At 42.1% G+C, this 23,144-nt stretch overlaps 1 protein-coding gene across 3 annotated transcripts in view; it reads left to right on the top strand.

Moving 5' to 3' along the window:
• AIG1 (androgen induced 1) overlaps positions 1-23,144 on the top strand; it is a 257,349-nt gene that overhangs the window by 214,437 nt on the left and 19,768 nt on the right. For all 3 annotated transcript variants that reach the window (XM_070461498.1, XM_070461496.1, XM_070461497.1), the window contains one exon: positions 4,389-4,504. In XM_070461498.1, the coding sequence (XP_070317599.1) occupies positions 4,389-4,504 (116 nt within the window). The remainder of the gene's footprint in view (positions 1-4,388; positions 4,505-23,144) is intronic.

Raw genomic sequence — 23,144 nt, 5'->3', positions numbered from 1 at the left:
TTCCCATAGCAAGTCCAGACCCTTCTTGTGTAGTAGAAATCCATTTTTTAAATCTTGTTAAATACCATTAAGTTCCTCCATCCATACCTAAACTTCCTACTCATCTATCTCTCCATTTTTTTCTGGCAAAAGCACACCTGTTCATAAATCAAATAATTCAGCACTTAGAAGGTACAGGTACAATTTATAGATAATCTGTTCCAGAGCATAGGTGTGTGACTCAGATGGTATTCGAGATAACTTAGGGGCACGGGGCCCTGGCATTAAATAGTATTGAATTACCTGGTGAAAAGGTAGTTCTCTCTTAATTATCTTTCAGTCCTTCTGATTTCATTTAGAAGGGTCTCTATTTCATTCTAGCCTGTCTTTGTACATGCATACTAAGTCACTCAGTTGTGTCCAGCTCTATGTGCATGTCTTTAAGGCCCCTCTAATTCTAACACCCCTACTTAACACATATAGAGCAGGCTTCCGAATCAAACAAGCAAACGCGTCTGTTGAATATTTATCAAGATCAGTTAGTTACCATGTATTCGTTTTTGTGGTTATCTTTTATTAACATATTCCATTTAGGAGAGTTTATAAGCCTCATAAGTTTTCCTTTAAATGTATTTACTTAAGAAAAAAAAAGTGAATTGACTAAAAAAGTTATTTAAAAACTCACATAGCCTGTGACAGGTCTGAATTAGGACTTTTGACTTTTGTAGACACTTTGTATTTGTGTCCTTCCTCCATGATACTGTTCTGATGCCTAAATGTCACAGGAAAGAACTCATTTAGCAAAATGTGTTTTTTCACAGTGGAAATCTTTTTGTTTATTTTGAGGCTTAACCAAAAAAATAGTTCTGGTTTGTTGAGAGACAACGTAAGTAACCTTAAATCATGTACTGCCAGAAGCTTATTGAGTCAAACATGATTTATCTTTGATATCTTTTAAAGACATAATTCTAATATATGAAACAGCATGAAATTTGAAGACAGAACTGGTCTTGAACACTCAGTAGACTTACTTAGTAGGGCCCGACAGTTATTGCCTTTGGATTTCTCTGGTGGTCTAGTGCTTAAGAATTCACCTGCCAGTGCAGGGGACACAGGTTTGATCCTGGTTCCGGAAGATTCCATATGCCGGGAGGTGGGGGATCGGGGATGGCCACTGAACTGGTGGGCCACCGCTACTGAAGCCCACACACCCTAGAGCCGGTACTCTGCGACAGGAGAAGCTACTGCAGTTAAGAAGCCCACGCACCATAACTGGAGCGTAGCTCCTGCTCGCTACAACTCAATAAGGCCTGCACACCGCAAGGAAGACCCAGCACAACCAAAAGCAACAAATAAATAAATAATTTTTAACAAGACAGTTACATTTTCCGAGTCTTTGTTAATCCCATCTACAGAAGAAAGTTAGTAACTCCCACTTAGGATGTTGTTTCAAAGATTAAATGATCTCCACAAATATTTATTGAGCCCCTCCTGTGTGCTAGGCTCTTTTTTAACTGCTCCAAATACCACAGTGAACAAAATGTAAGCTTACCACTCTTGCGCAGCTTTGGTCTTAAATGGAGCTGAATAGTTCTTTCCTGGTTCTTAAGTCATTGAAACATATTGCCTGGGAGTGGATTAGAACTGAATTTCTTGTACCCCTAGTTCTGAAGTCATTGCCCCCTTGCTGCTACAGATTTTGAGTCACAATTAGCTGCCAAAGGTAACTTAGAGATTCAACAAGGCCTTTCATAGATTTTTTTAAATCTTTTTTTTTAGTCATAAGATTTTAGCTACATGCAGAGAAACATTTATATTTGCTGTAAATATTTTGCACTATTTTTACTTTTGTTAATATGTCATGTTTATCAGTAAACATAATTTGCATTATAAAATTTTAGAAAAGAGGACATACATTCTTTAGTGCCTGAAAATTCTACATAATAAGCTGTTACTACTCTCATATAGAATTTTCCCCTGGTCAAAACTGGCATGGGCACAGCTAGCCACAGAAAGATCTTTTGTCCTCGCTAATGGAACAGATAGCTCCTTTTTAGTGGCGATGATGCCAGAAATGAAGTGACCTGGAGAGATTTTTGTTTTTCAAAGAGATTTTTTTTTTTTTTTATTGCCTGGCATCACCAAAGGACATCCTAACCTTTCCAGGTTTGACATCTGATGATCAGCAAATAGGCTTGGTAAAATAATGTTAACTGGGTAAAAATATTCAGATTAGTTGTTGGAACTTATACAAATTTATAGAAAGATGAGTGAATTTTTACTCAGTGTGGTACAATGGAGTAAGAAGTAGAGCTTAGATATATCTTAATATTAAAAAGTCAAAAATAATATCATTTTATAATCAACACAGGCTATTAGAGTCACCACTGTCTTCAGTGTAAATATTTGATTTGCAGGGATTTTTCTTCTATGTGGGATCTGAGAAGTCTTAGCCTTATTGCTAACTATATATTTGACTTTTTACATGAAGTCACTATTGCAGAACTATTTTTGGCATCTCAAATTGTTGGTGAAATTCCAGGCCAACATTATCTGAGGTGACTAAATTATAGTGGGGAAAAATAACAACAACAATGAAATAGGTCTTTAAAATACATACCATCTCTGTATTAACACATGTGTACATTTTGTGTGGTTCCCTTTAGAGCTAATCATACTAATTATCTAAAACAATAACAGAGAAGCAAAGGATAAGGAAATATAAAGCTACCCAACTATGGAGTCACCCACCCGACATTATAGGCATACCGTAGTCTAATTGCCATGTATTGGCAGTCGGAATAATTATGTAGAAGAGAAAGTTTAACACAAAGAATTGCCAGTGTCTTATCATTTCTTACAATATCCTATTTTTTCTATGAATATAAACAGTAAGTTGCTCCAAAGATGTTTCCTTCGCAATCCCTACCGTGTCTTTTCCTCCCCAGGTCTGCCTGTCACCTGGTTCCATTTTGTGACAGTACTTATTAGAGTTTGAAAATCATAACATACAGTTTCCCGCCTTTTCCTGGAACATGCAAACTATACAGCAAGAGCAGAACAAGTACTCTCTCATGACCATTAAGGAGTATCCTTAATAGAATTCACAGTTGCTAGTGGTTCAGTTCTCAGTTCCACCATTTTCTTAGTCTTGGAAAACTCTCCAGTGATGGAAGGTAAATTTATATCCTGAGTCAGTTTTACCTAAGAAGCTCTTTTTCCCTTGTATCTTTCCACCAAATTTCAATGTCAGGAGTACTTGACCTTCCGTTCTTCTTACCATACGGAGGGGATAAGTTTTATCCCTATCCTGGCCCACTGTACTGAGAATCAAGAGTGGCCGCTGCCTTCAAAAAACAAGTGGAAATATTCCACGCAACTTCTTTGGAGTGTCTAGTCCAATGTCATATCTAAATCCATGCACTGCTGGTACAAACCAGAACATCCTTTCTGCAAGCTAATTTGGCCTCCTTTTCTAACCTGCTGCTGGTTCACACATAATTTGGCATTATGTATCAACAGCCTTAAAATCATAACCTTTGACTGTAAGAAAATAATTTAAATCACTGTGTTGTACACCTGACACCAATGTAACATATTGTAAATCATGAATACATCAGTTAAAAAGTAATTTGACAAGGATTTCTACAGAAGATGTTAATTTAAAATGAATATCTAAAATTATTTAAATTAAAATTATTCAAGTAAAAATTGAAAAACCTTATACTCCTTAATGACCAAGAATAAAAATCAGTTAAATAAGTGTTGGTATAGGGAATTCTCTGGTGATCCAATGGTTAGGACTCAGCGCTTTCACTCCTGGGGCCTGGGTTCCATCCCTTGTCAGAAGACTAAGATCCTGCAAGCCATGTTGTAAAGTCAAAAATAAATAGATGGATAGATAGATAAATGTTGATACATCCATAAAACGGAGTTTTCAGCAGCTCTGGTCAGGGTTTACATTCTAAAAGAATTTCTAAAATTGAAAATCAAAAATTCTCATGCTGTCATTCCAAATAAAATGGCATGCACAGTATGAGCTTAACTGTGTATAAATAATATGAACAAAAATTTGAGAGGGGGGAGGACGTGTAGCAAAATATTAACAGTGGTTGTTTTTATTCCTTTATTATATTCTAATTTGTTCCCTTTACATCTTTCTATAATTTCCTGTAATGAGAATAAAGAAAATACAGGTTTAAAAACTATGGTACAGAAGAAAAACCAGGGGAGCAATTGATGGACTACATGTGTTCATGTCCATTCTACCACTTAGACAGGCCATATACTGGTCTCTGCTGAGGCACTTTTGCTTGGAAATGACACTACCCTTTCTCCGAGTGATGGCAAAACAGCTGCTGAGGGGTGATAGTAAGAACCCGTGTCACCTGCTCTCTGTTCTTTTTCAGCACACGACGGTGTTGCCCTTTATATTAATCGAGATGAGGACATCACACCATGCGTATCCCAGCAGGAGCAGCGGACTGGCCGCCATATGTACCTTCTCTGTTGCCTATATATTATGGTAAGGATGGTGCCTGCTGGGCTTTCGTATTGTATTAGATTTTGTGCTGCTAAATTTGGGCACATATTTCATTATGGATATAATCACTAACAGATTCACACTGTGTGCCTCATTTGGTCCAGGACCTGGGCTTTGTCTCATTTCCCCAGATGCTTATATTTTTAGAAAGTATATGCCAAACCTCACACAACAGGAATTTGTTGAACAATCCCATGTAAGCAGTGCTTCTTCCAAGGCTGCATTTTTCAACTCTTTTTCAAACTAAATGTTTTTCTTGGACATCAGTTTTGTTGCTTTTTTTGCTTGGTTTTTTCTGTTGTTGTTGTTGTTGTTGCTTTTGTTGGGAGTGAGGGAGTTGCAGCGAAATGCAAATGAGGACAGAAGGAATGACCTCTTCCAGGAGTGACTTCCACCCTCTAAGTGAAACAAGTGAAAATGTACATTTTCCTGATTCCGTTTAAAGCCTGACTGTCACCTAGAGCATGCACTTAATGGCTTTGTTTTGAAAAACTGGGGTAAATAAATGACAGGAAATCTCCACTTGGTCTACTGGGCATGAATAAATCCCAAGTGGGAGATGGCAACATTTATCTGATATAAGACTTTTTGCCTGATGAGTTTATTTCACTTTAATTTCAGTTCTAACCATGTGTTAACATTTCAAAATTATTTAAGATAGAGAATGTCTTATTTCTCTGTATAATTCCAAGTCCTCTTTAATATATTAGCCTGTGCCAAAGAGGTCTCTGCCCCTAGCACTTCCGTCTCTTGGGACTCTCTTGTCCTGAGTTCTGGGTCACCATCCCCTCCTGTAAACTTTTGGGACTGAGTCATGTCCTTTCAAACACCCCAGAACTGCAGTTAATCCCACCAGAATCCTGGAGCACTTTGGGAGGTCCAGTCCTCGTGAAGCATTTTGCTCCAGCCAGTCCAGAAATATCAAATAAAGGTCAGTACAGTACTTCACATACTTTGCCTGAATAAGGCTCCAAATCTGAACCAAAAGGGGCTTTGCTATTGGGAAGTCACGCGCACCCTATGACTGGATCTAAGGGGACGTCCAGACAGTAGACCCCTTAGAACAAACATGTGGTCATGCTCCATGGGCCACTTCATTGACCACTCACTTTTCAGGACTGGGGAGCATTTGTTTTCCTAGTCACTTTGTAGGTTGGTTTTGTTTCCAACCAAAACATTAAGTATTGGCTTTCTCTGAAAGAAAAAGTTCAAATGACCCGGACTCGCAGGTTAAAGTGTGACTCTGAAATAATGTCTTAAAAATGAAGGTTATGTGCTTTATACATAGGAACTTGATGTTCAGATGACTTTTTTTTAAATTGGAGTATAATTACTTTACAATGTTGTATTAGTCTCTGCTGTATAATGAAGTGAGTCAGCTGTATGTATGCATACATTCCCCTCCTGCTTTGACCTCCCTCCCACCGACCCCCATCCCACCCATCCAGGTCATCTTATCTTTCAGAAGAGTCATGATAGGAAAGCTCAGAGTTATTCCAGAGATGTTACAATGTTTACAGTTCATCTGGAACTGCCTATAGCTTTAGTTTAAAAATCAGATACCCTTCCCATCTCCCCTCCCCCAACAGTCTCATTACTTTGTGCTCATATTTACTTACCTATGGTAAGAGAAGATTTTTACTCTGGGGATGCTGAGTGTATTTCTGTGAATTCATTTAGATGCCATTAAATTATGTGAATCTTGTAGCACCCCAAGAGGTTTTAGGAACTGCATACTTTCTGATGGCTTTTCTTCCACCGCGGGTACAATCTGTCCACGTTCCAAAGAGACACGTGGGAAATACCACATAGTCTTTATTATAGACCCCCAAGATCCCTCATTAAAATGAAGCATTACTCACGCTCTGCATGCCAAGGGAGACTTGCCAGCTATGCATCTTTCCTGAGCAAACCAGTGCTTGTTTGGACACGTATCTGCATTAACCAGCAGACTCTTCCAGATATGTTCTGAGAACTCTCTCGGAGTCGACTTTTTCCTTTGGTGTTCTGCCTTAGGCATTCATAGCTGTGCCAAGAGCTCAACAATGCCCCTCACATCATATCACATTATATAAATCCAAGAATTTTAATTGTTATCGCAGAAGGTACTGGCTTTTGCTCCTTCCCAAACTATCTCAGATACGACATACCAGTGACACAGCAGCAAAAGGTTCAGGATATGAAATCTTTTGACAGCATACCAGGACTGGACATTCCAGAGCCTCATGCCAAAATATAAGAAACCATTCTTCTTGTCACACGCTACTTATAAAGCAGATCTCCCTGACAGTCCTCTGTGTGGTTGAGCTAAAGCTATACGTCCGAGGCTCCTGGCCAGCCTCCCTGTCTGCTCGGCTCTGATTCTAGCTTGCTGCTCATTCTCACAAGTCTCCCTCCCCATCTGAATCTGCAGTCTTTCTAGATTTGGATCTTGAGAGTTGAGAAAGCGAGGGGGTATTGGAGCTTTCCCTCATGGACTGAGCCACGCTCCGTGGCTCCGTTTCCCAGCCCCCATCTCAGTCTAACCCAAGCTTGGCATCTGAAGTCATCCCAGACCCTTCCCATGCCCATCTCCACCTGTCTTTCCACTTACCCAGGAGTCGGGGACAGAGACATCCCCTGACCATTGATGGTGGGCTCTTAACTCCCTCTCTTCACACCTCACCTCCACCATCACTCCTCCATGCATTTCTCTGCACCTCACTGAGAATTCCCCCTAATAAATAAGATCATGCCTTTCCCCTTATGCAGGACACAGCACCAAAAGTCCCTTTGGTTTCTAATGCAGCTGTAATTATCAGGAAATGTAACGAATGCCATTATTTTGACTGCTGTGCCAAGCAATTTAAAGTATTATCATATCTAGTTCCCCAAATAACCCTTTGAGATAAGCACTATCTGGCTCGTTTTACAGATTAGGAAACCAAACTTGAGAGAGATGATATGGCTAACCCAAGGAAAAGAGACTGTTTTTTGTTGTTGCCAGACCTGCTGTTGACCCTTGGACAGTGTGGATGAGGGGTGCCACCCCTCCCTGCAGTGGCAGATCTGAGTGTGATTGTATAGTCAGCTCCATATACGTGGTTCAGCTCTACCTGCAATTCCTTTGTACCTGAGATTCCACATCTGTAGATTCACCCAATTTCAGATCATATACCAATCTCAGGTACCGTTGTGAGCATTGAAAAGAAAATCTTGGGGGGGTTTCTGATTGTCCGGTGGCTAAGAATCTGCCTTCCAGTATAGGGGGTGCACGTTCCCAGCTGGGGCACTAAGATGCCACGTGCCCCGAGGCAACAAAGTCTGCACCCGGCAACTGGGGAAGCCCAAGAACCACAGCAGATACCCAGCACAGCCAGAAAAAAAAAAAAAAAAATCTGTGTCTAAATAAACAAAGGAAGCATCAAAGTTCAGACCCATGTTGTTGAGGGTCCACTGTCCAGTACAGGCACTGGGGTGTGGCTTTCCACTCTCTGTTACTGTGTGGAGAGTGACTCTGTGGGTGAACGAATTAAGTGGGTTTTCAGTTTTCCTTCAGTTCTGCAGCAGTGCATCAGAAGCAGCCGTGTCTCATCGTTAAGGCCACTGGGTACGAAGTGCCTGCCACGCGACTGGCACTAGCTGGAACCCATTGTTGTTGTTCTGTGTTTACACCGAGGACACTCAGTCCTTAGGGAGCCTCTCAGCCCCTTTCTGCATGTTTTTTCTCTCATTAACCTGTCATGCTACTCTGCGAGGTGGAGGTCCGGATCCTTGAGATCAGACAGTCCTTGTTCAGATCCCCTCTTCTTAGGAGCTTTGAGCAAATTACTTATCCTCTCTTAGCTTCATTTTTGTCACGTTTAAAATAGGAGACATTGCCTGCATGTTCTCTCTCATTAGAAATGAATGAGCACATTGGTCATTCAAGAAATGATAGTATCTTTCCTTCCTCCCAGTTGACTAAAGTCCTGAGTGTCTGAGTCTCAATGGAAGGTTTTCATTTCTCTCTCTTCCTCTTTTCCCCATCATCCTTATTTTCACTTTATTCTCTGTTCTTGTTAAGAACTTTGGGCCTACCTGGTGGGTTTTATGTCTCCTTCTATTAAAAAGGCCAAAGAGTGTTCTGAAAATTTCTTATGTCTCATATACTAAATTATTTCCCAAGCTCTGCTTTCCCCCTGAGAATTGAAAATGTCATTGCTCTCTCATTATCCTCATCTATTTGTTTTTTATGAACACCTCGTGTAGCGGTAGTTACTGTTTTCTTATCCTCTAAGAAGTCTTTGTAGACCGTTGAGGACTTTCTGTGTGAGAGTGTGGCTTGCACAGGGCTCCCCCAATGTCCATGTGGGTCCTGGTAGCATCAGAGTTTTAGATCAGCATCTGGACAGAACAGGCTTCTGTGTATTATCCATCTCAGTTCCCAGTGTTTAGTGTTTGTTATTCTGAGTTTCATCTTTTCTTACCACCAACAGCTGGTTCTCAGACATACACATGAAGAGCCGGAATTCTCCATATGTATTAAGCAGGCCCGTCAGCAAGACCATTTTATATGTGGTCATGACCCTTCCCACACTCCTCAACATCCCTACCCTCCATCCAAACCAACACGACTTGTTTTCCCTGCCATCTTCCAGAATCACCATTTGGATGCTGCTCATGCCTTTGATGCTGTTGGCAAGTTTCCTTTGTATTTCTCCAGCCTGCTCTGCCCATCCCCCTCCACCTCCCTCTCACTCTGCCCTTTCCTCTCTAGGCAGGTGGCCTGGTCTTCAATTTCACACGGAAAGTAAAAAACTTTGAACAGGAGCTCTTGAGTTCTTCCTGCAAACATCCTTTCTGCACCCTCCCTTTCCTGTGTCTCCTGTGCCCGTGGGGGAAGCGTTTCCACAGCTTCTAACCGGTAGCCCCTCCCTCTGTACTCTGGCTCCATCCCCTCCCAGCTCTCTACCCTTCCTCCATCACTTCATTCTCCTGTAACTCCAGCCTCACTACCAGAGCCTTCCCATGAATGCTTGAACAGATTCCTGTCCTTATCTCCACCCTAAAAAAAAGATTATTATTCTTTGCCCACCCCTTTTTATACCTAGCTACTGCACTATCATTGGAAGGACTGATGTTGACGCTGAAACTCCGATACTTTGGCCACCTGATGCGAAGAACTGACTTATTTGGTTTTTTTTTTTTGTTTTTTTTTTTTCCATTTATTTTTATTAGTTGGAGGCTAATTGCTTTACATCATTACAGTAGTTTTTGTCATACATTGAAATGAATTAGCCATGGATTTACATGTATTCCCCATCCCAGTCCCCCCTCCCACCTCCCTCTCCACCCGATCCCTCTGGGTCTTCCCAGTGCACCAGGCCTGAGCACTTGTCTCATGCACCCAACCTGGGCTGGTGATCTGTTTCACCCTAGATGATATACATGTTTCAATGCTGTTCTCTTGAAACATCCCACCCTCGCCTCCTCCCAGAGTCCACAAGTCTGTTCTATACATCTGAGTCTCTTTTTCTGTTTTGCGTATAGGGTCCTCGTTACCATCTTTCTAAAGTCCATATATATGTGTTAGTATACTGTAATGGTCTTTATCTTTCTGGCTTACTTCGCTCTGTATAATGGCCTCCAGTTTCATCCATCTCATTAGAACTGATTCAAATGAATTCTTTTTAATGGCTGAGTAATATTCCATGGTGTATATGTACCACAGCTTCCTCATCCATTCGTCTGCTGATGGGCATCTGGGTTGCTTCCATGTCCTGGCTATTATAAACAGTGCTGCGATGAACATTGGGGTGCATGTGTCTCTTTCAGATCTGGTTTCCTTGGTGTGTATGCCCAGAAGTGGGATTGCTGGGTCATATGGCAGTTCTATTTCCAGCTTTTTAAGAAATCTCCACACTGTTTTCCATAGTGGCTGTACTAATTTGCATTCCCACCAACAGTGTAAGAGGGTTCCCTTTTCTCCACACCCTCTCCAGCATTTATTGCTTGTAGACTTTTGGATAGCAGCCATCCTGACTGGCGTATAATGGTACCTCATTGTGGTTTTGATTTGCATTTCTCTGATAATGAGTGATGTTGAGCATCTTTTCATGTGTTTGTTAGCCATCTGTATGTCTTCCTTGGAGAAATGTCTGTTGAGTTCTTTGGCCCATTTTTTGATTGGGTCATTTATTTTTCTGGAGTTGAGCTGGAGGAGTTGCTTGTATATTTTTGAGATTAATCCTTTGTCTGTTGCTTCGTTTGCTATTATTTTCTCCCAATCTGAGGGCTGTCTTTTCACCTTGCTTATAGTTTCCTTTGTTGTGCAAAAGCTTTTAAGTTTCATTAGGTCCCATTTGTTTATTTTTGCTTTTATTTCTAAAATTCTGGGATGTGGGTCATAGAGGATCCTGCTGTGATTTATGTCGGAGAGTGTTTTGCCTATGTTCTCCTCTAGGAGTTTGATAGTTTCTGGTCTTGCATTTAGATCTTTAATCCATTTTGAGTTTATTTTTGTGTATGGTGTTAGAAAGTGTTCTAGTTTCATTCTTTTACAGGTGGTTGACCAGTTTTCCCAGCACCACTTGTTAAAGAGGTTATCTTTTTTCCATTGTATATCCTTGCCTCCTTTGTCGAAGATAAGGTGACCATAGGTTCGTGGATTTATCTCTGGGCTTTCTATTCTGTTCCGTTGATCTATATTTCTGTCTTTGTGCCAGTACCATACTGTCTTGATGACTGTGGCTTTGTAGTATAGTCTGAAGAGAACTGACTTATTTGAAAAGACCCTGATACTGGGAAAGATTGAAGGCAGGAAGAGAAGGGGATGACAGAGGATGAGATGGTTGGATGGCATCACCAACTCAATGGACATGAGTTTGAGTAAACTCTGGGAGTTGGTGATGGACAGGGAAGCCTGGCGTGCTGCAGTCCATGGGGTCACAAAGAGTCGGACACAACTGAGCAACTGAACTGAACTGAACTGGACTGAACTGCACTATCTCCCTACTCGCAGCCCAGTTTCCCCAGTTGTCTTTTGTTGTTGTTTAGTTGCCAAGCTGTATCCAGTTCTTGGCGACCCCATGGACTGCAGCACGCCAGGCTTCCCTGTCCATCACCGTCTCCTGGAGTTTGCCCCAGTTCATGTCCATTGCGTCGGTCATGCTATCCCACCAAAGAATTGTCTACACCGTCTCTAGGCCCATTTACACACTTAGGAGACAGGACAGGGAAGCCGTCAGAGAATGGATTTTTTTGAGGCAGGCTGCCTGAGCCTAGATTCCACTTCTGTCATATGACCTTGGGCAAATCACATGACGTCCCTGTGTCTTCATGTCCTCATCTGTAGAATGGTATAAGAAGAGTACCTACCTCCTAAGGTTGCTGTGATGACTAAACGAAGATTAATTTTTAATATGTGTGAAGCCTATAGGCCAGTATCTAACACAGAGTGTACTATGTGAATGGGATTATAAGCCACTCCAGTGTGGCTTAAGCTTCATTACTTTGGTTAAACCTTTGCTAATGTCACCAAGGACTTCTATTTTGATAAATCCACTGGATGCTTTGTAGACCTCTTCTCAACTGACATGTCAGCAGTTCTGATACTAAAATATCCCCCCACTTCCTGAATCACTCTCCTCCCTGACTTAGATGATGTAACAACCACCCTAATTTCCTCCCTGCTCTCTCAGCATCACTGACCGGCTCTTCCCACTCTACCCAGTGCTGGAGTCCTTTGAAACTCAGGTATTCTTCTTTTTCACTTTATTATTTAAATTTTTTTTCATGGCAAGAATACATAACTTGAGATCTACTCTTATAATGTAGGTCCTCCTTTTTAAAAATATTTTTTTATTTATTTGGCTGCCTCGGGTCTTCGTTGTGGGACACAGGATCTTTCGTTGAGGCACAAGGACTCTCTAGTTGCAGCGTGAAGGCTCCGGGGTGCCCTGGCTCTGTAGCTGCAACACGCAGGCTTACTTGCTCTGAGGCATGTGGGGGGATCTAGCTCTCCAACCAGGAATTGAACCTGTGTCCCCTGCATTGCAAGGCAAATTCTTAACCACTGGACCCCTAGAGAAGTCCTGGTCTCCCTCTCTTTTTTTAAAAACCACCTCTTATCAATAGGTAAACATATTAGTGTACATAGTTAGTGTTAGTCACTTAGTCATGTCCGGCTCTTTGCAACCCCATGGACCATAGTTCGCCAGGACCTCTGTCCGTGGGATTCTCCAGGCAAGAATAATGGACTGGGTTGCCATTCCTTTCTCAGGGGATCTTCCTGACCCCGGATTAAACCCGGGTCTCCTGAACTGCAGGCAGATTCTTCACAGTCTCAGCTTCCAGGGAAGCCCGACACGACTGAAACAACTTACCTCACACACCATTTTTGCAGCCACTGTCTCAGATCTCCAGCTCAGAGCTGTCTCTTGATGTTTGCTCACAAGCCTCTCCCCTTTAGCAGCTGCACACATAATTCATGTGCTTTCCCAATCACACCCCCAAGTCTCTATCCCCTGAGCGTTGCTACCCACTCAGTTTTTCATGCCCCAAAACTATGAAACCTCCTCTGCCTATCTCTCTTTGACCCACTACAAAGAATCATCTACCAGTGTTTGTCTTCTGTGCCTCCAAAGTGCTTTTAGAATCCTTACACTTTGATCCCTCTCCATTGCCAACATCATGGTCCAAGCTGCAATTATCTCTCTCCTGAGATACTGCAAACAGCTGGCATTTCCTCACCTCTACTCGTCTGTATATAGGATCCCTCAGTTCTTTTGTTAAAACACATATGATCATGCCACTCAATTGCTCAGAGAATGTGGATGACTTCCCATTGTGTCTAGGGATAAATTCAAAAATTCCTTTACATGGTCTGGGGGACCTGCATTGTTTGATTCCACTGACCTCTGTATCTTCATTCTCCTTCTCTTTCACTTTGCTTCGCTCCAGCCATGGTGATCTTCACACCAATTGTCAAGGGCAATATGCTCCTATCAGCTTCAAAGCTTTCACTCCCCACACCCCCATCCAACCCCACCCTCCCCTCAGTTATGTCTCCCATAAATATTAGTTCCAGATCTTACTTATCTGTCATGGATCTCTCTGTCTCAGTTCAGCTCAGGTGAGTCACTCAGTCATGTCCCAACACTTTGCAACCGCATGGACTGGAGCACACCAGACCCCCTGTCCATCACCAACTTCCAGAGCTTGCTCAAACCCATGTCCATCGAGTCAGTGATGCCATCCAACCATCACATCCTCTGTCATCCCATTCTCCTCCTGCCTTCAATATTTCCCACCATCAGGGTCTTTTCCAATGAGTCAGTTCTTCCCATCAGGTAGCCTAAGCATTGGAGTTTCAGCTTCAGCATCAGTCCTTCCAGTGAATATTCAGGACTGATTTTCTTTAGGATGGACTGGTTTGATCTCCATGCTGTCCAAGGGACTCTCAAGAGTCCTCTCCAGCCACACAGTTCAAAAGCATCAATTCCTCGACACTCAGACTTCTTTTGTAGTCTAACTCTCACATCCATACATGACTACTGGAAAAACCATAGCCTTGACTAGACAGACCTTTGTTGACAATGTAATGTCTCTGCTTTTTAATATGCTGTCTAGGTTTGTCATATTTTTCTTCCAAGGAGCAAGTGTCTTTTAATTTCATGGCTGGGGTCACCATCACAGTGATTTTGGAGCCCAAGAAAATAAAGTTTCTCACTATTTCCATTGTTTCACCATCTATTTGCCATGAAGTGATGGGACTGGATGCCATGATCTTAGTTCTTTGAATGTTGAACTTTAAGCCGGCTTTTTCACTCTCCTCTTTTACCTTCATCAAGAGGCTCTTTAGTTCCTCTTCACTTTCTGCCATAAGGGTGGTGTCATCTGCATATATGAGGTTATTGGTATTTCTCCCTGCAGTCTTGATTCCAGCTTGTGCTTCATCCAGCCCAGCATTTTGCATGCATTACTCTGCATATACATTAAATAAGCAAGGTGATGATATACAGCCTTGATGTTTTCCTTTCCCACTTTGGAATCAGTCCATTGTTCCATGTCCAATTCTAACTGTTCCTTCTTGACCTGCATACAGATTTCTCAGGAGGCAGGTAAGGTGGTCTGGTATTCCCACCTCTTTCAGAATTTTCCAGTTTGTTATGATCCACATAGTCAAAGGCTTTAACGTAGTCAATGAAGCAGATGTTTTTCTGGAATTCTCTTGCTTTTTCTATGATCCAAAAGATGTTGGCAATTTGATCTCTGGTTCCTCTGGCTTTTCTTAATGCAGCATGAACATCTGGAAGTTCTCAGTTCATGTACTGTTGAAGACTAGCTTGGAGAATTTTGAGCATTACTTTGCTGGCATATGAGATGAGTGCAATTGTGCAGTAGTTTGAACATTCTTTGCTATTGCCTTTCTTTGGGATTAGAATGAAAACTGACCTTTTCTAGTCCTGTGGCCACTGCTGAGTTTTCCAAATGTGCTGGCATATTGAGTGCAGCACTTCCACAGCATCATCTTTTTGGATTTGAAAGAGCTCAGCTGGAATTCCATCACCTCCACTAGCTTAGCTCGTAGTGATGCTTCCTAAGGCCCACTTGACTTTGCATTCCAGGATGTCTGGCTCTAGGTGAGTGATCACACTAGCTGGGTGGTTATCTGGGTCATGAAGATCTTTTTTATTTAATTCTTATAGTTCTTCTGTGTATTCTTACCACCTCTTCTTAATATCTTCTGCTTCTGTTAAGTCCATACCATTTTTGTCCTTTATTGTGCCTTTATTTTGTCCCATATTGTCCTTTATTTATTGCATGAAATATTCCCTTGGTATCCTAATTTTCTTGAAGAGATCTCTAGTCTTTCCCATTCTGTTGTTTTCCTCTATTTCTTTGCATTGATCACTGAGGAAGGCTTTCTTATCTCTCCTTGGTGTTCTTTGGTACTCTGCATCCAGGTGGATTTATCTTTCCTTTTCTCCCTTGCCTTTCACTTCTCTTGTTTTATCAGCTATTTGTAAGACCTCCTCAGACAGCCACTTTGCCTTTTTGCATTTCTTCTTCTTGGGGATGGTTTTGATCACCACCTTCTATACAATGTTACAAACTGCCATACATAGTTCTTCAGGCAGTCTGTGTATCAGATCTGATCCCTTTAATCTATTTGTCACTTCCACTGCAGAATCTTAAGGGATTGTATTTCAGTCATACTTGAGTGGTCTAGTGGTTTTCCCTACTTTCTTCAATTTAAGTCTGAATTTTGCAATAAGGAGTTCATGATCTGAGCCACAGTCAGCTCCTGGTCTTGTTTTTGTTGACTGTATAGAGCTTCTTCATCTTAGGCTACAAAGAATATAATCAATCTGATTTCGGTGTTCACCATCTGGTGATGTCCATGTTTAGAGTTTTCTCTTGTGTTGTTGGAAGAGGGTGTCTGCTATAACCAGTACATTCTCTTGGCAAAGTTCTGTTAGTCTTTTCCCTGCTTCATTTTGTACTCCAAGGCCAAACTTGCCTTTTACTCCAGGTATCTCTTGACTTCCTACTTTTGCATTCCAGTCCCCTATGATGAAAAGGATATTATTTTGGTGTGTTAGTTCTAGAAGGTCTTATAGGTCTTCATAGAGCCATTCGACTTCAGCTTCTTCAGCTATAGTGGAGGGAGCATAGACTTGGATTACTGTGATATTGAATAGTTTGCCTTGGAAATGAACAGAGATCATTCTGTCGTTTTTGAGAGTGCACCCAAGTACTGCATTTCTGACTCTTTTATTGACCGTGAGGGCTACTCCATTTCTTCTAAGGGATTCTTGCCCACAGTAGTAGATATAATGGCCATCTAAATTAAATTTGCCCATTCCGGTCCATTTTAGTTCACTGATTCCTAAAATGTCAATGTTCACTCTTGCCATCTCCTGTTTGACCACTTCTTATTTACCTTGATTCATGGACCTAACATTCCAGGATTCTATGAAATATTGTTCTTTGCAGCATCGGACTTACTTCCATCACCAGTCACATCCACAACTGGACTTTGTTTTCGCTTTGGCTCAGCTTCTTCATTCTTCCTGGCACCGTTTCTCCACACACTTCTCCAGTAGCATATTGGGCACCTACCGACCTGGGGAGTTCATCTTTCAGTGTCCTATCTTTTCGCCTTTTCATACTGTTCATGGGATTCTCAAGGCAAGAGTACTGATGTGGTTTGCCATTCCCTTCTCCAGGGGACCATGTTTTGTCAGAACTGTCCACCATGACCTGTCTGTCTTGGATGGCTCTACTCGGCATGGCTGATAGTTGCACTGAGTAAGACAAGGCTGTGATCCAATTGATCAGTTCGGTTAGTTTTCTGTAATTGTGGTTTCCATTCTGTCTGCCCTCTGATGGGTAAGGATAAGAGGCTTGTGGCAGCTTCCTGATGGGAGGGACTGGTTATGGGGGAATCTGGGTGTTGCTCCGATAGGTAGAGCCATGCTCAGTAAATCTTTGATCCAATTTTCTGTTGATGGGTGGGGCTGTGTTCATTCCCTGTAGTTTGGCCTGGAGTAATGGCGGTAATGGCCACCTTCTTCAAAAGGACTTGTACCAGGACTGTTGTATTCAGTGCCCCTGACCCCATGGTAGGCCACTGTCAACCCATGCCTTTGCTGGGGACTCCTGGTCACTCACAGGCACGTCTGGCTCAGTCTCTTGTGAGGTCACTGCTCCTTTCTCCTGGGTCCAGGTGCACGCAAAGTTTTGTTTGTGCCCTCCAAGAGTCTGTTTCCCAAGTTCTGTGGAAGTTCTGTAATCAAGTCCCACTGGCCTTCAAAGTCAGATTCCCTGCGGATTCTCTGATGCTCTGCCAGACCCCAAGGTTGGGAAATCAGTTGTGGGCCCTGGAACTTTTGCAGCAGTGCGAAACTCTTTCTCAGGGAGGCCTTCTCTGATTTCTAAGACTTGGGTTAGCCCTTCTGTGGTACTCTGCTGTAGTCACCTGTTCATTTCCATCAGGAAGGGGAAAACAGTTGTAGATATATGGTTGTTGGGTTAATTTTTTTTCAAAATCTGTTACCCAGATCTCCTCCTCTCACTATCAAGAGCAAGAGAAAGAAGCAGTTGAAATGGTCTTAAAGAAAAAAAAAAGTACTTCCTCATCTACAGTTTTCTAAGGGTTTATGCAGACCCATTCTCTTTAGATATTATGCCAATCAAAGTGTCAGAGAAGTGATTCTTAAGATCAATTGCTTAATAAGAAAAATTGGGATAGTGTGTGAGTTTTAAATACAAGCAGATAAAGTAAGAAAATATTTTAAATTATATTTGCTAATTCATGTCCAACTTTTGCAACTCCATGGACTGTAGCCCACTAGACTCCTCTGTCCATGGAATTTTCCAGGCAAGAATATTGAAGTTGGTTGCTATTTCCTTCTCCAGGGGATCTTCCCAACCCAGGGATCGAACCTAGATCTCCTGCATTGCAGGCGGTCTCCTGTCTCCTGCATTGCAGCTGGATTCTTTACCAACTGAGCTATGCTATAAGTATTATTGAGCTAAGTGTAGGGTAAGCTCAATATCATACACTTAGATCAACAAAAACCATATAAAGTATTTACAGTACTCTTTCCATCTTTTCCTCTGATGTTGAGTTTCAGCTTTATTGCCTCTTCTCCCACCTGCCTGGCTCATTTAAATTGCCGCCTGTAAGGACATCCTTGGTGGTTCAGTGGTTAGGACTCTGGTGCTTCCTCTGCAGGTGGGGAAGGTTCAGTCCCTGGTCAGGGAACCCCCAAACTGTGAGGTGTGGCAAAAATGAATAAAACAAAAAATAAATTGCCACCTGAAGCTGATATACTTGTAGGAGGAAGCTCACAGACTGTGCTGCTTGCCAGAGTGACATCCTATAAGGGAAATGACCCAGTTCAGGCAATACAAAACTTTCAGGAATAGGAAAGATCCATTTTTAAGCCAAAGTGTAGCCTCTCCTTTTCCTGAGGAGAGCCTTCTCGATGTCTTTGAGAATGTGAGAATATTTTGAAGGCTCAGAATATATTCTGCGAGGGTGGGATTATGTGGATCTCTTTACGGTGATTCCAGTCCTGCCCAGTCCCATCTTCAGCAGACAGTTTCCCGAGCTCTCAACAAACAGACACTGGGTCTCCCACAGCACCCAGCAGTACTGGGCTCCCAGGAGACACAAAACCAACTGAAAATAAATGAATCAGATAAAGAGATATGTGCACCAGAGTTGAGCTTATACCCCAAGAGTCCGAAGAAGTTTACAACCCCAAAGACCTTTTGTTTGAGATAGAATGAAAATATCAAGAAAAACTTGGTCTAAAATTATTGTTGTTCAGTTGCTCAGTCATGTCCGACTCTCTGTGACCTCTTGGACTGCAGCTCGCCAGGTTTCCTGTCCTTCACTATCTCCCAGACTTTGCTCGAACTCATGTCCATTGAGTCGATGATGCCATCCAACCATCTCAGCCTCTGTCCCTTCTCTTGCCCTCAATCTTTCCCAGCATCAGGGTCTTTTCAAGGGAGTAGCCTCTTCGCATCAGATTTTCAAAGGATTGGAGCTTCAACTTTAGTGTCAGTTCTTCCAGTGAATATTCAGGACTGATTTTCTTTAGGATTGATTGATTTTATCACCTTGCAGTCCAGCGGACTCTCAAGAGTCTTCTCCAACCTCACAGTTCAAAAGCATCAATTCTTTGGTGCTCAGCCTTCTTTATGGTTCAACTCTCATATCCATACTGGAAAAATCATAGCTTTGACTCTGTGGATCTTTGTTGGCAAAGTAATGACTCTAGGTTGGTCATAGCTTTTCTTCCAAGGAGCAAGTGTCTTTTAATTTCATGACTGTAGTCACCATCTGCAGTGTTTTGGAGCACAAGAAAATAAAGCCTGTCACTGTTTCCATATTTTCCCCATCTATTTGTCATGGAGTGATGGGACTGGATGCCATGATATTCATTTTTTGAATGTTGAGTTTTAAGTCAGCTTTTTTACTCTCCTCTTTTACCTTCATCAAGAATCTCTTTAATTCTTCTTTGCTTTCTGCCATAAGGGTGGTGTCATCTGTGTATCTGAGGTTATTGATATTTCTCCTGGCAACCTTGATTCCAACTTGAGCTTCATCCAGCCCAGCATTTCACATGATATATTCTGCATATAAGTTAAATAAGCAGGGTGACAATATACAGCCTTGATGTACTCCTTTCCCAATTTGGAACCAGTCTGTTGTTCCATATCCAGTTCTAACTTTTGCTTCCTTACCTGCATACAGATTTCTCAGGAGGCAGGTAAGGTGGTCTGGTATTTCCATCTCTGTAAGAGTTTTCTTTAGCAGTTTGTTATGAACCACACAGTCAAAGGCTTTAACATAGTCAATGAAGCAGAAGTAGATGTTTTTCTAGAATTCCCTTGCTTTTCTTTGATCCAACGGATGTTGGCAATTTGATCTGTGGTTCCTCTGCCTTTCCTGAATCCAGCTTATGTGTCTGGAAGTTCTTGGTTCACATACTATTGAAGCCTATCTTGAAGGACTGAGCATTACCTTGCTAGCATGTGAAATGTGCGCAATAGTGTGGTGGTTTGAACATTCTTTGGCATTGCCCTTCTTTGGGATTGGAGTGAAAACTGTCCTTTTCTAGTCCCGTGGCCACTGCTGTGTTTTCCAAATTTGCTGAAAAGAGCTGAAAAACATTTTTTTGCTGAAAAAAAGTTTAGAACTCTGTCTTTATACATTAAGGTAGACCTCTTTCCTTAATAATTTTCAAAGTAAGAGGAGGAACTATCTTGGTTATTATTACCATACTTTACTTCTCCTCTGTTCTGAAAGCATCAGGTCCGTGTTGATTCGGGAGGAGGCTCCTTAGCTCTCGCAGACAAGTATTTCTTGAGTCCCTCCCATGTGTCAGGCACCGTGTTAAGCGTAGGAGGCGAGCAGTGTATAAATCTCAGCTCTGCTCTCAGGAGCATATGGTTTGTTAGAGGATACAGGAAAATTAAAAAGCAATTACCTGGGACCTCCCTGGTGGTCCAGTGGTTCAGGCTTTGCCTTCCAATGCAGGGAGTTCAGGTTCACTCCCTAGGTAGGGAGTTAAAATCCCACATACCTCTCAGCCAGAAAACCAGAACATAAACAACAGAAGCAATATTGTAACAGATTCAATAAAGATTTCTAAGAAATGGTTCAGGTTAAGAAAAAAAATCTTAAAAAAAAAGCAGTTGCCCTACAGTTCAAAAGGGCCCTAATTAGAAGAAATACAGCAGGCTCTCAGAGTCCAGAGGAACGTGCCTGCATTCATGTATGCTAAGTCACTTCAGTCGTGTCTGACTCTGTGTGATCCTATGGACCGTAGCCCACCAGAGACCAGGCTCATCTGTCCATGGGATTCTCCAGGCAAGAATACTGCAGTGGGTTACCATTTCCTCCTCCAGGGGATCTTCCTGACCCAGGGATCAAAACCAGGTTTCTTGTGTCTCCTGCATTGGCGGGAGTGTTCTTACCACTTGGACCCCCTGGGAAGCCCCCACAGGAACATACGCTACCCCAAACTTACAGGTTCATGGAAGGCTTCCCTGAGGAAGTGACAGGTACGCTGGCCCTTGAGACGGAGGAATAAAAATTAGCCATGAGAAGGTCCCATGGCACAGTGGTAAATAATCCGCCTGCACTGCAGGAAATTGGGTTCAATCCCTGGGTCAGGATGATTCCCCTGGAGAAGGAAATGGCAACGCATTCAAGTATTCTTGCCTGGGAAATCCCATGGACAGAGGAGCCTGAGGGGACGGGATGTGGGGTGGGCTACAGTCCGTGGGGTCAAAAAACGAGTAAGACACAACTTAGCGACTAGACAACAGCAAATATACCCCCTTATCCCTCACTTAGCACCAACAGTTATCAATATATTGCCAAACTTGTTTCATCTATACCTCTACCTTGTTTTTTTTAGAGAGATATACCTTGTATATCATAGCATTCACCCTTTTAAAGTGTACAATTAAGTGGTTTTTAACATATACGCAAAGTTGCTCAAGCATTATCCTGTCTAATTCCAGAACATTTTTATCACCCCCAGAAGAATCCCTGCACCTTCAAGTGGTCACTCTTCCCCCAGCCCTTGGAAGTGGCTCATCCACTTTCCATCTATATGTATTGCCTATTCTGGATATTTCGTGTAAATGGAATCATACAATGTATGGCTTTTTACTCTGGCTTCTTTCACTTATCATCATGATCTCAAGGTTCATCCATATTGTAGTATGAATTGATACTTCAACCATTTCTATTGTCAAATAACATGTCATTGCCTGGGTATACCATAGTTCATTTATCCACGCATCAATTGATGGATATCTTTGGATTGTTTCCACTTTTTGGGCTGAAGATGGAAGTTTAAAGGTATAATGTATCCACATAGTTAAAGGGAAAAGAAGTAACAAAGAAACTGAATGATATCAGGCCACAGAGAAGGCCCATTTGAATTGAGACCAAAAATAATTCTGTGTGGGCATGTAATCTTATGGCCTACAAAACCCTTTGAACATGAGTTCTGCCTCTTCTCTGGAACTGCACACACCAGCTCCACTAAACTTTTGTAGCTCCGTGAACCTCCCTTGGTCTCTCTCACCTCTGGCATTCACAGCATTCTCTCCCTGGGGACCATTTTCTTCCAGGCTTCACTCGCTTATCCATTCTATCTTTTTAAAAATTTTTTAATAAACAGATTACAATGTTATAAAATTCATAAGATACAAGACTGATACAGAACTATATCTTTGAGTCTCAGATCAGACGTCACCTCCTCCAGGAAGCCATCCCTGACCCTCTAGGTTGCTGATGGTGCCACTTTCCAGCCCTTTCCAGTTCTCCCATAGCATCCCCCAGTCACCCATCGAAGCACATACTGTGCTGCCCTGCAGTCCCTTCCCTCCATCCCTGCCAGGCTGATGGGCAGTAATGACTAGGACATTCTCTGTGTGATCCCCCAGTTCCTGAGACAGTACATGTGCCTAATCAAGGCTCAGTACATTTTGAAGGAATAAATGAATGAATGAGTGATGCATATGTGAAAAACCATCAACCCATGAGGGTCAAAGAGGCTGAGAATCTGAGCAGGATAGTAATGTGCCTGTCTTTCCAACACATTGGTGGTTGTAATTCCTCAGAGATAAATTTTCACACTCTTAATAAGTGAGAACTAGAGTGATTAATATTTCTTTGTGTTTCTGAATGAGCCTTCCATCAAAGCTGAAAATAAATTCTCTAGCAGTATTAGCCCCTCAATTCTACCATTTTCTTTCTGTCCACCTTTGGTATTCCATTCTTGAATGAAGGTTTCTAGAATATAAATCAAAAGTGGCAAGAAGCTATTCTCTCTGGTGGAAACAGGTAAAAAGAATAGGAAACTAGCTGGGATTTTAACTGTAATCTGGCATTAGAGTACTATACTCTTAATTGACATTGGAGAGAGTGAAAGTGCTTTTTTGAAAAGAAAGAAAACTGGGAATTCCCTGGCGATCTAGTGGTTAGGACTCAATGCTTTCAGTGCCAGGGCCAGGAAAGTCCCTGATAGAGGACCTAAGATCGGGCAAGCTGTGCAGTGCGGTCAAATAAAAACTAGAAAAAGAAAACTGCTAGTGATATGCTCCCCCACAACTGCGA

The sequence above is a fragment of the Odocoileus virginianus genome, chromosome 34 (genome assembly GCF_023699985.2).
Source record: "Odocoileus virginianus isolate 20LAN1187 ecotype Illinois chromosome 34, Ovbor_1.2, whole genome shotgun sequence".
Classification (NCBI taxonomy): Eukaryota; Metazoa; Chordata; class Mammalia; order Artiodactyla; family Cervidae; genus Odocoileus; species Odocoileus virginianus.
This window is presented reverse-complemented; position numbering and strand designations above follow the sequence as displayed.